This window comes from Neltuma alba, unplaced genomic scaffold (genome assembly GCF_004799145.2).
Source record: "Neltuma alba isolate B1F8T4 unplaced genomic scaffold, ASM479914v2 tig00012618_pilon, whole genome shotgun sequence".
In the NCBI taxonomy this organism is placed as follows: domain Eukaryota; kingdom Viridiplantae; phylum Streptophyta; class Magnoliopsida; order Fabales; family Fabaceae; genus Neltuma; species Neltuma alba.
In genome coordinates, this window is record NW_021637060.1 from 1 (window position 1) to 17,959 (window position 17,959).

The 17,959-nt window shown below is 29.3% G+C and overlaps 2 protein-coding genes across 2 annotated transcripts; one reads left to right on the plus strand and one right to left on the minus strand.

The window, feature by feature from the left end:
• Positions 1–154: 154 nt before the first annotated feature.
• Positions 155–2,181, minus strand: LOC114729263 (receptor kinase-like protein Xa21; the record flags this gene model as incomplete). Its single annotated transcript, XM_028916251.1, has 3 exons — positions 1,403–2,181; positions 923–1,288; positions 155–298 (listed from the first exon to the last, which is right to left on the minus strand). Coding segments are annotated over exons 1-3 (1,204 nt in total), but the record flags the coding sequence as incomplete, so codon positions are not given.
• A 7,587-nt stretch (positions 2,182–9,768) lies between these two features.
• Positions 9,769–10,970, plus strand: LOC114729269 (glutathione S-transferase U2-like). Its single transcript, XM_028916254.1, has 2 exons — positions 9,769–10,109; positions 10,531–10,970. The coding sequence occupies exons 1-2, from the start codon at positions 9,786–9,788 to the stop codon at positions 10,606–10,608; spliced, it is 402 nt and encodes a 133-aa protein (XP_028772087.1). The 5' UTR covers positions 9,769–9,785; the 3' UTR covers positions 10,609–10,970.
• Positions 10,971–17,959: the final 6,989 nt, after the last annotated feature.

Here is a 17,959-nt window from a genome sequence, read left to right on the forward strand (position 1 = left end):
ATTTCGCCTGTTGAAAATAAAAAAAAATGAGCAAAATATATAATCAGTAATATAATGCCAATAATCCAAACCATGCTCATTAAGCATGGGTTCAGTATCAATTATTCAAGATAGGCAGTAAAAATAGAATTTTAAGCATAAAATCCACACAGACCTGTAAGGGAGTTGTAACTGAGATCAATCTTTTCGAGTAACGCCCAATTGCCAATTGGTATTGGAATATTACCTTGTAGATTGTTTCGACCTAGACTTATTTCCCTCAATGAAGAAATATTGAAAAGAGACAATGGAATTTCACCTGTTTAAAATTTAAAATGAGCACATAAATAATGGGAGAATTACAAGGAAGTCCCCTAAAAAAATATAACTACCACCATATAATTATAAAGTCCCAATAACATATTAGAAGTTGTTAGTGACTTAGTTCTTACTTTAGAACTTGTCATTAAGGCTGCTTAATTATTATTGGGATTTTATACTCCCAATAAATAATCAATACTTTACATTAATTAAGGCTCTATTACATTCATGGCTGATGTTAAATTGATCATGAGGTGTCTTGGGACGAAGAGTAAAAATGAGATAAAATTACATAATGAAGCAAGAAAGCTTTATGCAATCATATTAAATAATTCCATTCTTTTAGTACTCTATGCATGCATGTAGTATGTTTGTATACATGTATGTATGCATGTATAAGTCTCTGTGTGAGAGAGAGAGTGTGGATGCAATGCCACACACACACCACACACACACACATACATATATATATATTTATATATATATATATATTGTGCACTCAGCTTGCTTGCGAGATGGTTTGTTTCTGATGTCATGTTCCATGACATTATTAAAAGAAATCCAACTAGATATTACTAAACACATAAGAATAATTACGTATGGATATAATTAAACCTCTTACCTTGCAAGCTGTTGTTGCTCAGATATAAGAATTGGAGGTTGGTCAAATTTCCAATGTCGATTGGGATGATTCCTCCCTTGAATCTGTTATTGCTTAGATCTAACTCTAGCAATTCTTTGCATTGATGCCAGATAGAAGGTATTGGACCAGACAAATCATTTTCATTTGCATAAAGTCTCGCAAGATTCGGAAGCCCAAAACATACATTTGTTGGGAGGCTACCAGAGAAGTTATTGTTGCTAAGTTCAATGTACTGCATCATTGAATTATTAAATATGGAAGCTGGTATAGAGTTAGAAAACTGATTATTTGAAAGATATATTATCTGTAGCTGTTGAAGATTACCAATCTCCCTTGGAAGGCCTCCTTGAAATAATATAATTGATGAGGAAAAAAGAGAGTCATCAATATCAATAACAAAGCAGGTTATTTGTCCTTAGAAAGAGCAAATAAAGATTCCACAAATCATCAAAGAAATACCTGATAAAGTGTTATAAGACAAACTCAATCTTTCAAGAGAAGATAAGTTGGAAATTGTTTGAGGAATTGCTCCAGAAAGCTTGTTCTTTGAAAGCCGTAAAATCTTCAAATGCTTTAGACTTCCGATTTCGGATGGAATGGTCCCTTCAATGAAATTAAAATTCCAATCCAAAGTCTCCAGCCTTGATAGATTAGATAAAGATGTTGGAATAAATCCACTAAAACTGTTATTACAAAGATCCAAGTCCTGAAGTGTAGATAAGGCTCCTATCCATGTTGGAACTTGTCCATGAAAGTCGTTGTAGCTCAAGTTAAACAACTTCAATCTATGTAATCGAAGCAGTTCTTTCGGTATACGACCATGAAAATTGTTGTTACTAAGATCAAGTTCAGTAAGAGATGAGAGATTTCCTAGCTGTGGAGATATGATACCTATGAGATTCATACCACTAAGATGTAAGGATTTGACCCTTCTATGGTGAGCATCGCAAGTGACACCAATCCAATTGCAGGGGAAAGAAGAGATGGACCACCTTGCTAAGAAATTGTATGGATCCAAAGTAACGAAGGATTTAAAAGCAAGAAGTGCATATTTGTCCGTGGTGATATCATCCCCACTGCAAGCTAAAGAGATCATCAAGAAATGAAGTAAAAAGATGAAAACAAAGCAAGAAGGTTTTCTCATGCTTAGCATATCTCAGACTAGTAAAGCTGCAAGTATTGAGTATTCACACATACACAGATCATTCTATATTTCCCCAGATACAAATCAAGCACTGCGAGAAAATAGATATTGGAGGGGACAGCAAGTCAAAACTCATGTGAGTGCTCTGAAAGTAACAGCTCATGTCCTATCAAGTTGTATATACCCTAAATAATATTTTAAAAATATACTCTAATGAAATGTAATAAGCCAATAGGTTGTCGGCATGAGCAGGCTTCGTCCTACCTGTTAGACACTGAATAATCTAATACTCATCCAATACTTCATATAGAAACTAATTAAAGAGTTTGATCTATGTATAAAATTTATTTCATATGTTCATTAATTTTTTTTCTAAATTAATCTAATTGATATTCTTTCAACAAAATCAAGTAGGAAAGAGAGTGAGGAAATTAAAGAAGATAATTAGTATGTTTTAGAAAAAATATATCATATTATCTAATTTAACTAACATTCTTAATCTATTCAAATTAGTTAATTATATCCTATATTAAATAACGGACGAGTACTAAATAATATTTTAAAAAATATCAGTTATATCTATATATTTTAATTTCCGAGAGAGAAATTCAGTGGATGATGACAATAATTCCACTCTCAAGTGGATAAATTCAATGGATGGCCATAGTTATTCACTCCATTATTCGATCTGAAGGTCAAGTATGGCGGCTTGGAGTACCTCCCAAGGTCGTTAATAATGAAAAATGTAATCCATTCACTTGTCTGAATTCAAAGATTCCATATTTGAATTGTCGGCGAATGACCTTCTCCTGGTCATGTGAGTGGACCTATGAAAGTTAAAGTAATCGACTTCGCAAAAACAAATGTCTCATTGAGAATTCATATAATGAGGTATCAAAACCTATCAGTTTGCTCAGCTAGTTTTGGATGGGATATATTAACTGGGTTGGATTTGTATGGTTTATGCATGAAGATGTTTTATGTTTCATTTACTAGAGGATTAATGTTTTTCTTTTAAATATTAATCTTATCAAAGTTATAGATGAATATTTTATACTTTAATTAAATTATATTATTTTAATTATGAGTGAATTGATTATGATTTAACCACGAGTGGACCATTGATTCGAATACTAAGAGTATTCATTGGACAGGATGTGATAAGGACGATCCCGTCCCGATCCCGTCTCAATAATCAAGACAGGATGGCTTTTTCATCCCTTGTCTCATCCCATCCCATCCCAATTGGGACATGCCGTAATTGAAATAGGACATGGATATCCCCTTTTTTGAATTTTTATTTTTTAATTTGAAAATTAACTATAAATGAAATATAAGAACTTATGATAAAAATTATAGGAAGAAAATAGATAAAAATAAAGAAACAATGGTAATCAAAAAAAATTTTAAAACTTGAGAGACAAAAAAATAAACAAACTTAAAATTTCACTACAAAAAATATCATGTAACCCATACAAAACAACTTGTAAACAAATAAAAAAATAACAATTGATAAATATTATTACCAAAATATTGTTACAGTGATAAATAAAATAAATTTATCACAATTAAAAATAAAAATAATATATTGAAACCCGTCCCGTTCCAAAACAATTTTGTCTGTTCTATTTTCATCTTGTCATGAAAACTTTCAGAACAAAATTGTCCTGTCCCAAAATAATTGTAACAGGGACAAGATGCACGGGATATAGGTAAACATCCCTACGAATTACTAGCCATCCTTATTATTATTCCACCCAAAAATATCCCAGGGGAAATGACATTTGAGATTAAAAGTAAGCTAGTCCTATTTTAGGATCAAAAGGTTATAAAATTTAAATCCAGACCATATGTCCCTTTTTAAAAACCGCTTCGTTTTCTATTTTTCATTATTAAAAATAGAATATGAGTATCATATTGAGGTACAGTAAATTTCAATTAACAGAAAAATGTATCAAAAGTATGATAAAAACGTTGTAACTTAAATTTTCATTTTCTTCATTATAAAAAGAGGAATTTAAGTTGTAAAATAATGACACTGTAGGTATTTCACTAGTTAAATTTTTATATTTGTTTCCATTATAAAAAGATATATATATATATATATATATATATAATGAAACACACATATGAGTGACAAATTATTGCCTAACAAGCCACAAATAAACAAAAACTAGTATTAAGTCACCAGAAGTTGAGTCTAATTCTATTATATTTTGGTTGGACAAAAAAATCTCTTGGCATTAACAATTGTTTCGTTTTTTTTTTTAATCACTTCCAACAAATTTGTACTAATATTCCTGAAATCTCTCCTTTCGAATAATTATTTAAAACTTATATCCCTCTTTTTGAAGTTGCAAAATATGAACTTGTAAAAATTTTTTATCACTCCCAGTAATTTAATACTACGCCGGATAATTACGCTGCAAACTATACTTAAAATTAATTTTTTTTTAATTTACAACTTGCTAAACATTAACTTGCAATTCATCTTCTACAACTTTTTATAATGAAAAATCAAAATTTCTCTTGTCAAAAATTTCTACAACTTTCCATATTTTAATACTAATTTTTCTTATTTGCAATTTGCAAAGCTAATACTTCAAACACTACTTATTCTTCCTTTTTTTTTTAATGAAAAAAAATGATAACTTAACATATCAAATTAGAAAAATCCCCAAAAAAAATGACTGTTGAATTTTAAAATTTTAAATCAGTATTAGTTACTACAATTATAGAGAAAATGACTACACTCAAAAAAATAAATAAAAACACATTTTTGTAGTAATTTCTGATTTGAAATTTTAAAATTCAATAGTCTTTTTTTTTAAATTTTCCTGTCAAATTTTGTCACATTTAGTAATTTAATACCAATTTTCCATGATTTACAATTTTCCGGCTGTTAATTTGTAACTCATATTCCTTCTATTATACCAAAAAAAATTAAAAGGGAAAAATAAAGTGAATCAAAATCATATATCTAAGAGTGAAGAGCATAATTTTGTAATATGATGAATATATACACACTACTTCTTGTACTTAATATAAGAACTAGATAACTAATTTACAGATATTAAAAAAAGTAATTAAATTAGTTATTTATAACACGTGGATATTATTTTTTATAAAATATCTTTATTAATTACGTGTATTGAAACTATCTCTTGGTGGAGAGTCCCTATCATGTGTAATCATCATAGGTAAAATGGATAAATGCTATAGACAAAATGAATTAATGTTTCATATCTAAAATTAAATTGAATTTTTAAATAACTCTTATCTTAAATAAGAGATGGCCTTAGATTTTTGGCACCCGTGAAATGATGTTGATGAGGTTGATGATATCACGGCAGTGGAAACGATAATGATAAGATGGACATGGAGGTATTGGTATGGCCCACAGTAACGACTCCACTCCAGTAGTGATATCTCATATCGATGGTAGACGGTAGTGCACTAGTGGCAGGGGGCGTATAGTGCGGTGGCATTTATTATGTTAAGTCATCAGGATAGAGGTGGGAATCAGATCCTTCAGGGCTGATGAGCTTAAAAGGGTCAGTCCTTCAGGGCTGACAAGCTTAAAAAGGTCGGTCCTCCAAGGCTGAAGTTTTAAAAATATCCCAATTTGCTAGGCCCAACCCTTAAGCCACAGGGCTCAGGGCCGGCCCGCAGGCTTTTGGTCCGTTTGAGAAAAAAATACTATTTTTTATATTTATCATAACTTTTATAAAAAATAAAAATAAACCAATGAAATTATTAAAAAAAGACATAAATATGAATAAAATTAAGTCACAAATATAAAATATCATCATATATAAATATCTATCAACATCCAAGAATATCTAAAACATTCATTAACAAGATAACAACATCCAAAAGTTTTATCTATAGTACAATTGTGCAATAAATAAACACTATCATTAATCTTTTGAAACTTTATCATCACTATAATTAATTACTCTTCTTCATAAGTATGGTTTTCTTTCGTAACAAAATATTAAGTTTTTCTTCTTTATAGGAATTTTACTTTTAAATTGTACAATCTAGCTATTATTTTACTTTAATGTGAGAAACATTGTTGTTGAAACTCATGAATTTCTAATTCAAATTATAGAATCACAAGTTATATAAATATAAAAATACTCTATTATCAAATATATATATATAGTTTAAAAATATCAACGCATATAATATAAATCAAATCATTATTAAATTCCAAATTAACACATTTTTTAAACATTTAATTGGATAAATTATTGTCTAACACTAAATTTAATTTTCAAATGATAATAATAACTAAATATTTGAAATATTATTAACAATGTAAAAAATTAATAATATTAGAATTATATAAAAAAATTTAAAAAACAAAAAAAATTATAAAAGGGCTTAAAAGGGCCGGCCCGTGGCCCTCCAAGGCCAGCCCTTTTAAGCCCTCGGCCTTCCAGGACCAGCCCTCCAGGGCTTATTTCCCATTTGAAGGAAAAATATCAAGTCCGGCCCTCATAATTTCAAGGTCTAAACGGGCTGACCTGACGAGTTCGGCCCGTTTTCCCGGCTCTACGTCAGGATAAAGGGCTCAGGAATTCCCACTTCAAACCCAATGGGATTCAGCCTCTCTGCACTACTCTCTCATCTGCTGCCCACCCGCTGCCCACAAAACGACACCGTGCTCAATGAAGAGAGAGAGAGAGAGAGCGCGAACGAATGAAATGAGCAGAGGAGCACCAAGATAAGGCTAATATTACCTCTGCCGTATTTATAAGAACTAGTTGACTAATTTAAAGAGATTAAAAAAATTAAGTTAGTTATTTATTAATAAATAAGTATTATCTTTTCTAAAATATCCTTACTAATTAAGTGTATTGGCTAGAACTATTATTATTAGAAAGACTATCTTAAGAAAAAATATATAAATATAAGAGACAAAATGAACTGAGGTCTTATATTTAAGACCAAAATAAAAATCAAACAATATCTTATATTAAGGACAGGAGGTAGTAAGTAATTTATTAATAAAATAATATCAGCTTAGGTTTATGTTTTTATAAAATCAGGAAAAAATTTAAAAATAATTAAATGAGTAAAAACTTGGTTTAGGTAGCATCGAACATAAATTATTTTTTTTAATAAGACTCAATATCTCAAAATATTTTTCAATACGTTCAACAACCTAAAATATTTTTTTAATAGCACCTAATATTTTAAAATAGTTCTTGATGCACCCAATACCTAAAGTATACGTCCGGCCACCTAAAATTTATTTTAGCACTTATTATTTTAAAATAATTTTTAGTGCACTCAATATCTAAACTATTTTTTTTTAAGAGCATTCACTCTTGAAAGATATTGGATGTATAAAAGTTACTTGGACTGATTTAGTCTGGTCTACATGATATTTTTGAGAAAATATTTTATAATTTAGAATGTTGTTTTTTAATTGCTACTTAATATTGTTGAAATTCTTATGGATCTATGATTAAGTCTTAATGTTTTATAGGTTTTTTCATTGTGCTAAATGTGTTTATTTACATGAAATCTTGATTCCATAAAAAAATAAAAAGAAAAAAGAAAATTAAGGTTTTAGACTATTTGGGTCAGTCCAAATATTTGACTAGATCAAGTTCAAACCAACCTAACCTCGGGTCACTCCTGAATTAGACTGAGCCACGCACTACCAGATCCAGCCTGACAAAAAATTAGATCAGACTTCAGATTGGGTTCAAGTATGGTCCAGTCTATCTATTGTGCACCGTTACTTTTTTCAATTGCATCCGGTGTCATTTCGTGGCAGCGAACAGGTAGTGGATGGGAGAGTAGCGAAGAGAAGTTGAATCCCCACATTGTGAGGGAAAAAGTGACAGAGGAAGCAATCAAATTCTAGCATTTTCGGTTTACAGACTAGGTTTGTGTAGAAAATAACTACTCACTTTTTCATAATCAGGTGCCTTGTAGTTAAAGATCAATTTTTAGTGGACATATTTTTCTTAATTTAATCACAAATTAAGCAAATGATATATTGTTATAAAGCTCACTGAGCCTAATTTCCAATGTTGTAAGGCCCATTCAAAAACAAACCTAGGTAACGCCTAAACCCTTATAGTGATTCCTTAAATCATTGTAGTGAATACAAATGAGGACAAAGTTGTCAATTCTTCTTGATTTTGTAAATGACAGATTGGGTTATTGACCATTTCTGTCATTTTCAAAATTTCAGAACCCAATCTGAAATTTCTTATATTTCAAGGGCTTTTTCTGAAATTTTCCAGGAAAAAAACTGAACCATCTGACTATAAAAATTCACAGGGTAGTACGACTATACGTGTTTCGTAAGAGATTTGGATAAAGGGACAATTTCCCTGCTCAAAATAAAATAAAATATTATAAATGAAAAGACATTTGTGCTCAAACCATACAGACAAAAATAATTTTTGTTTGCCGCAAATAACCTAATTTGTGTTATAAATTTCCTTATATGTTGTTGTTAATTTTTGTATAAGTTGTAAATTGTCTAATTTTCATTGTAATCTCCTTATATTTCTTATAAATTGTCAATTTTCTGTTGTAGATTTTCTTATATTTCTTATAAATTATACAGTTGTGTTGTCATTAATTTATTTATATTTCTTGTAAATTGTCAAATTTATACTATAAATCTCTCTGTATTTTTTGTGAATCGCCTAATTTTTATTATAAATTCCTTTGCATCTTTTATAAATTGATGATGAGTGATTCTTTTTAAAAAAATAAGATAAAAGGACAAGTGTTTTTTTATCCTCAAAATTTAATTCCATTTTTTTCCAAAAAGGTAGAGTGACATTTCAGAATATTTTGAGAGCTTTTGAATATTAAATAGGTACATAAGGGGTGTAGTGAAATTCTCCTTTGGATAAACCCATATGCAAATTAACTCCAGGTAAATTTTAGCTCTATTTTTTTAAAAACTAAAAAAGAACTCGTACATTTTTAAGAAAAAATAACAACAAAAAAATAAATTCTCCTTTGAATGTTTTAATATCCACAGAATTCAACGTTTATGTTGTTAGTCCATCTTTGTTGTAATTAATTTTCTTATATTTCTTATAAATTATCAAATTTTTATTGTAAATCCCTTTATATTGTCTTGTAAATAACCTGATTTTTGTTGTAATTCCCCCTTATATTACCGTTAATACCCTTATATTTATTGTAAATTGCCTATTTTTCATTGTAAACTCCAGTATGTAAATTTTAGCTCTTTTTTTTAAAAAAAAAACTGAAAAGGAACTTGTACATTTTTTTAAAGAAAAAATAACAACAAAACAGGACAACTTCTCCAGTACTAGTGTCGGTTTTCCTAAAACAATTGCTTACCAAAGAAAATCAAATAAAATGAGTCACAAGTCTGATAGCATTTTTGAGGACGGGGCCCAGATCATTATTTTAATGTTGGCATTTTGAATGTTTTAATATCCACAGAATTCTCCCTTGGTCACAAAAAAAATATCCACAGAATTCAACGTTTATCTTGTTAGTCCACCTTTATTGCCATTAAAAAAATGGGTCAATCTGGCAGCCAAAGAAATGAGACATTCTGCAACTTCTTCCTCAAGAAATGCACATTGAATAATCAGAGAAGAATTTCTATAAAAAAAAAAAAAAACCAACGCTCACATAGCTACAATCTCATGAACCATATAGAAAGAGCAGAAAAAACTCATGGAAGAGAAAAGAAGCCAAGTTGTGCTTTTGGGAGTTTGGGCAAGCGGCCCTTGCACAAGGGTTGCGCTAGCCCTTAAACTTAAGGGCATACCTTACAAATACGTGGAGGAAGATTTAACAAATAAAAGTGAGTTGCTGCTGAAGAACAATCCTCTCCACAAGAAGGTTCCAGTGCTCTTGCATAATGATAAAGCAATAGCTGAGTCACCTGTCATCTTGGAATACATCGATGAGATTTGGGATCAAAACCCAAAACTCTTGCCTCATGATCCTTATCAAAAGGCAAAAGTTCGTTTCTGGGTCAATTATTTTGATCAAAAGGTGAGTATCACCCTTCCTTATCTTGCAAAAATTTAGTCTAATTAATATCACTTTGAAGTAATATACTCCTTCTGTCTTTAATGTATGACCTAATCAGTGAGTTAATTTTGGTTCTAAAAATAAAACATATTTCTTATATTTATCAATTTTTTTCTAATTTACTCCTGTTTATACACTCTCAACCATAATCAAGTAGGAGAGGGATGGAGGATATTAAGAAAGTGATTATGATATTTAAAGAAAAGTATGTCATATTTCTTATAATTAAGTAACTTAATCACCTACCTTTTTTAATCTAATCAAATTAGTTAAATAAATGTTATATTAAGAACTGGAGGAGTAATATGTTTGATGAACTATTATGCAAATAGTTTTCATTTTTCAGAGATTCTAATAAAATTAACATTGGCCTGGTCCGTAGATCCCTCCAGCTATCTACCCCATCTTCTTTCTTATCAAGAGGAGAAGAAAGAAAGAAAGAAAGCAATTGAGAATTTGAATGAGATGATTAGAGTCTTTTATGAAGGAGTGAAGAAAGATTTTGCAGAGGAATTCCCTTATTGTGGGGGTAAGTCCTTGGGGCTACTGGATATTGCGGTGGGAGCTCTTGCTTGCAACTACAAGGTTCTCAATGATGCCTTGGGAATGGAGGTGATTCAACGCCACATGAACTCAGAGTTCTTGACATGGATGGATGCCCTCAAGAAACATCCTCTGATGAAGGAGACATTGCCTCCTCATGAGAAGCTTGTGGCCAAATTCATAGAGAAATTTGGTCCTATCAACTAGTTTTTGGCTTGTTTTTGCATCAACTTATTTTAAGTGCTCCCAAACAAGCATGATTAATATATCTACTCCAAATAAAAAAAAAAAGTATTTTCGTTTGTTTCGTATCTCTTCATAATTGATGGTTTGTTGTAAAATAAAATATTAGCAACTATTTCTTGTATGACAAGAAAGCTGCTCCTCTTGCAGAAAAATAATTGGTTTGTTTATTGGATGACGTGTCTGATGTTGCTTTTTTTGGGGGGAGGGGGAGAGATTTCTGATGTTATCTTGGATGCATAAAGTTTGATTCGGTTGCCTCCATTTTCGCCCAAACGATAGTTTTTTTCATCAATTTGTTTAATGTTTTAAAATACAAGTACTATCAAATAAATCTCTAATTATGGAAGAAGAAAATCAATGAATGAGTTGTTGTAAAAATTAAAATAAGTTATACAAATAAAGTTGCTGTAGGAGTTTCAGAGAGGAACAGGGAATAAATAAAACATCAGTATTGTAGAAGGAATGGGTGGAGAAAGATCTTGGTATAATGACATTCTTCTTGGCCTTTTGGCTAAGATCAAGTGTAGTGTGTAGTTCTGTCAAATTTCAATTTAATACTACCTCCTATCCTTAATATAAAAGTTAATTGATTAATTTGAGTAGATTAAAGAAAATGGTTAAGTTAGTTATTTGTAATAAATATGTATTCTCTTTCTTAAATATCCTTACTAATCAAGTGTATTGACTAGATTTACTATTATTATAAAGACTATTTTTATATAATATGAAAAGCAAAATAGATTAGTATTTTATATTTAAGAATAAAATAAAAATTAAAAAAAATTTATATTAAAGACTGGAGGTAGTTAGAAAAAGGAATGATTTTCTATTTGTTTAAGAAATTCACCAACTGGAGATGTTGTATAGCATATAGAGTGAAATAGATAAGCATCAATCTTCAAAGAGAGTGTGGTAGTACAAGTCAATCTTCAAACTCCAGCTTTTTGAGGATAAGCTTGCATTGAGTTTATTATTATTAATCAGGATTCAATAAAGATATATTCATTGAAAACTATTTCCACCAAGAATCCAAATGTTTACTTAAGCATAATGCCCATTACAATTACTACTCCCTCCCGTAGAAATAAATATGAAAGATAAAATAAACCTGGATTTTATATTTAAAACTAAAATAAAAGTCAAATAATATCTTATATTAAGGATAGGAGGTAGTATTCTTCTGGTCCTAAATATAAAACCCATTTTGTAGTATAAATTATACTACAAAATAGGTTTTATATTTAGAACCGGAGGAGTATAATATTATATCTGGCAATCATTAATAATTTTTCATTTAAAATTCAACCAAGGCACAAGACGACGTTGAGCGAATATTACGCAAAACTGACACTTGGTAATGGACATAGTTTTCTGGTGCACTTTGTTAGTATGATCGAACAACCAAGAAAAGGATGAATTGAGTATTATAAAAATTTTACAACTGATAAAATAATCAAACCTAATTAATATAAGCAGGATAAAGCAGAGAAGATATTACCTATCACTTGAGGAAATAATAGGAAAAAAATATACATAATAATTTATACTAGTTCAATCTAACCTGACATATGTCCAGTCTCCAAGTTTCACCTAAGAGCACTAATACGTTGAGGTTACAAGCTAGTTAAGTGAGATCAAACCCATCACTTTTTACTTATAAAAGAGCTAATACTAAGTCACAAGGCTATTAAGTTTGGTTGACGTTCATTTCAAACAAAAACAAAACCAAATCGAATCAATCCATCTCCGGAAATTACATCGCTATCCAATTTCAACTAATTTTCTTCATATGAAATGTGGTTTTCTTTCTATAAGTAGAAAAAAATATTGTTGCGAACTGAAAATTCTTGTTCTTGCCATAATATTCAAATCATTATAAAAAATAATCTTAGATTGAAAACATAAATCTTACCCTCAAAAATCAAATACTCTTTTAATTCTCAATTAAGACCTACTTAACTAATTTAATTAGATTAATTTTTTTTCTTAATTTACAACTTGCTAAACATTAACTTGCAATTCATCTTCTACAACTTTTTATAATGAAAAATCAAAATTTCTCTTGTCAAAAATTTCTACAACTTTCCATATGTTAATACTAATTTTTCTTATTTGCAATTTGCAAAGCTAATACTTCAAACACTACTTATTCTTCCTTTTTTTTCTTTAATGAAAAAAAAATGATAACTTAACATATCAAATTAGAAAAATCCCCCAAAAAAATGATTGTTGAATTTTAAAATTTTAAATCAGTATTAGTTACTACAATTGTAAAGAAAATGACTACACTCAAAAAAATAAATAAGAACACATTTTTGTAGTAATTTCTGATTTGAAATTTTAAAATTCAATAGTCTTTTTTTTTTAATTTTTCCTGTCAAATTTTGTCACATTTAGTAATTTAATACCAATTTTCCATGATTTACAATTTTCCGGCTGTTAATTTGTAACTCATATTCCTTCTATTATACCAAAAAAAAAACTAAAAGGGAAAAATAAAGTGAATCAAAATCATATATCTAAGAGTGAAGAGCATAATTTTGTAATATGATGAATATATATACACTACTTCTTGTCCTTAATATAAAAACTAGACAACTAATTTACAGATATTAAAAAAATAATTAAATTAATTATTTATAACACGTGGATATTATTTTTTTTATAAAATATCTTTATTAATTACGTGTATTGAAACTATCTCTCAATAGAGAGTCCCTATCATGTGTAATCATCATAAGTAAAATGGATAAATGTTACAGACAAAATAAACTAATGTTTCATATCCAAAATTAAATTGAATTTTTAACTAACTCTTATCTTAAATAAGAGATGGCCTTAGATTTTTGGCACCCGTGAAATGATGTTGACGAAGTTGATGATATTACGGTAGTGGAAACGACAATGATAAGATGGACATGGAGGTATTGGCATGGCCCACAGTAACGACTCCACTCCAGTAGTGATAAGGGGAGAATATCTCATATCGATGGTAGACGGTAGTGCACTAGTGGCAGGGGGCGTATAGTGCCGGTGGCATTTATTATCTTAAAGGGATGTTTGGATATAACCAAACCATAGTTTGAAAAATAGCTTTTGAAAAATAGATTCGATTTTGAGAAGTGAGAGTGTTTGAATAGTTGTTATCAGAAGCGCTTTTTACATGTACAAATTACTAAAAAAGGTATAAGTTAATATGATAATTACAGAAAAAATATATTTTATGATATATTTTAATTTGAAGGAATAAAATTGTTAATAATATATTTTTTATTAACATAATTAATAATACATAGGATAATATAATTAATAAATAATTAATATGTATATATATTTATAAGATATAAGATTAAATATATTTATAAAAAATATGTTTATAAAAAAAACAACAAGATACATATCCTATAGGCTCTCACACTCTTCCTTTTTTTTTCCAAAAGCAAAAAATTTTTGCTTTTCCCAAAACCAAAACCATGGTTTTGGTTTTTTTAAGGGTGTTTAGGTGATTTTTTCCCAAACCATGGTTTAGGTTATCACCCAAACACCCCCTAAGTCATTGGGATAAAGGGTTTAGGAATTCCCACTTCAAATCCAATGGGATTCAGGGAGTGTTTGGATAAAATCAAACCATGGTTTGGAGAATAGATGTAAAGAATAGATTTTATGAAAAAGTGATTCTGAGAAGTGAGAGTGTTTGGATAGTTATTATCAGAAGTACTTTTTATATGTGCAAATTATTAAAAAGGGCATAAGTTAATATGATAATTACATAAAATATAGATTTTATAATATATTTTAATTTGAAGGAACAAAATTGTTAATAATATATTTTTTTACCAACATAATTAATAGTATATAAGAAAACATAATTAATAAATAATTAACATGTGTATATATATTTATAAAATATAAGATTAAAAATGTTTCTGGAAAAAATAAATATTTTTTACCAACAGAAAAATATTATTTTATTTTAAAGATTATAAATATGAAATATCATGATATTTTTTGACAAAATAAATAAGCACACCTTAAAACAATTTATTACTTATTATAGTAATTATCTTTTCTGCTTTATGATTCTTTCAGGCTCACTCTCTTGCTGCGTCAGGACCAAATGACCGTAGACCATTTCTCCACGCCAGCAACGCAAGCAAGTCAAGGGGCATTTTTTGTCCAAATAATTTCTGACAACCCAACAGCGAAAACTTCAGCACCAGAAGCAAGATAATTTTGCTTTCCACAGAACCAGGGTTTTAGAGGTTAAAACCATGGCCATGGTTTCAAAATATTGAAGGTTGTTTGGATAGCATTTTATTCAAACCATGGTTTTGTCTTCAAAACCATGGTTTGAGATGTCATCCAAACATACCGCACTACTCTCTCATCCGCTGCCCGCCTGCTGCCCACAAAACGACACCGTGCTCAATGAAGAGAGAGAGAGAGCGCGAACGGATGAAATGAGCAGAGGAGGAGCACCAAGATAAGGCTAATATTACCTCTTCCGTATTTATAAGAATTAGTTGACTAATTTAAAGAGATTAAAAAATTAAGTTAGTTATTTATAATAAATAAGTATTATCTTTTCTAAAATATTCTTACTAATTAAGTGTATTGACTAAAATTATTATTATTAGAAAGATATCTTGAGAAAAATATATAAATATGAGAGACAAAGTGAATTGGAATCTTATATTTAAGATTAAAATAAAAGTCAAACGATGTCTTATATTAAAAACAGGAGGTAGTAAGTAATTTATTAATAAAATAATATCAGTTTAGGTTTAAGTTTTTATAAAATCAGGAAAAAATTTAAAAATAATTAAATGAGTAAAAACTTGGTTTAGGTAGCATCGAACATAAATTATTTTTTTAATAAGACTCAATATCTCAAAATATTTTTCAATAAGTTCAACAACCTAAAATATTTTTTTAATAGCACCTAATATTTTAAAATAGTTCTTGATGCACCCAATACCTAAAGTATACGTCCGGCCACCGAAAATTTATTTTAGCACTTATTATTTTTAAAATAATTTTTAGTGCACTCAATATCTAAACTATTTTTTTGAGAGCATTCACTAGATATTGGATGTATAAAAAATATTTTAAAATATTAAATATCATTGCAATTTGGTGCGCCTAAATCAGAACGAATGCTTTAAAAGAAGAGAAAGGTCTGGTCAAAAAGAAAAAAGGAAGAGACACGGCGTTTGTCGTCTTGCCGCTCCTCCTCATCACTTGGCTCTGTTTTTGTTTTTATAAGGGTGTGCAAAAAGATAGTAATCCAGTCCAGTCCGATTCAATACGAAGGGGTCTAGTCCAGTTCAATTCGGTCCAAATAAACAATATGGTTGGGCTGGACTGGGTTCGAGACTAAGTTGTTAAGTTACTGGGACTGATTTAGTCTGGTCTACATGATATTTTTGAGAAAATATTTTATAATTTAGAATGTTGTTTTTTAATTGTTACTTAATATTGTTGAAATTCTTATGGATCTATGATTAAGGGTGTGTTTGGATGACTTCAAACCGTGGTTTGGAAAAGTGATTCTGGAGAATAGATTCTGTGGAGAATAGATTCTGTGGAGAATAGATTCTGAGAAAAAGTGATTCTGAGAAGTGAGAGTGTTTGGATAGTTATTACCAGAAGTGCTTTTGACATGTGGAAATGACCAAAAAGGGTATAAGTTAATATGATAATTATATAAGGGATAGATTTTATGATTTATTTTGATTTGAAGAAATAAAATTGTTAATGAAATAATTTTTACTAACATAATTAATAATATATAAGATAATATAATTAATACATAATTAATATGTGTACATATATTTATAAAACATAATATTAAATGTTTATAGAAAAATGATTTTTTTTAGAACAGAAAAATATTAATTTTGTTTAAAGATTGTAAACGTGAAATCCCATAACATTTTTTCATAACTACTTTTTGTAATAACATACTACATGTATAATAACCTCTGATGTTTAATACAATTAATTAATTAATTGTCACCACACATATATATTCATAAAATATTAGAGTGAAAAATATTTTTAGAGAAGATGAATTATTTTGTTGCAAAATAGAATAAACACGTCTTAAAATAATTTATTAATTATTCAAGTAAGTAATAATTAGCTTGAGAATATAAGGCATAATATTAATAAGAGAAATATAAATAAAGAAGTGTCATAATCATTAAGATGATGCATCGATACAAAGCATTTGTAATAGGTTTTGTTTTTAACTACATATTACAATCTATGATAAAAGGAAATAAATAAGACATGACTACTATCCTCGTATTGAATTAACAAGTTCGTCTCTTATGCTGTCACGAACCTGAGCCATGTAAGATGAAGATTGAATTGATGAATGTATACGTGAAAATCTAACCCCATCATCATCATCTTCTGCATAAGTACCTTCTTCTTCCAACTGAACGAATCCAGGATCAGTAATAGATGTCGTTCTAATAAAATTATGTATAGCCATCGTTGCACAAACGATTTTAACTTGTGTTTCAAAATCATAAGATGGCATGTTTTGTAAGATTGCGAATTTTTTTTCCAAACTCCGAAAGTTCTTTCAATTGTACTCCTTAAACTTGAATGGAAATAATTAAAGATTTCATTGTCATTTTCAAACCCAGATGTCCTTCGAAAATCAGGCAAATGGTAACGCTCCCGTCTGTATGGGCCGAGATATCCATTCGGTGTTGGGTATCCAGCATCCACCAAATAATATTTTCCTATATAAAAAATGAAATTATTGTAAATTATGTTTCTATTGTTAAGCTAAATATAAAAAAAATATAGGAAATAAAAAAATACCTTCAGGTGGATGGGGAAAGTTCATTGAAGGAGTTGTGAGGGCATGATCAAATATCCGAGCATCATGTGCGCTACCTTCCCATCCGGCCAAGACAAAAGTAAAACACATGTCCCAATCACAAACCGCCATGACATTTTGTGACACTGTTCCTTTCCTAGAGATAAATTTAGTTTGATCTGTT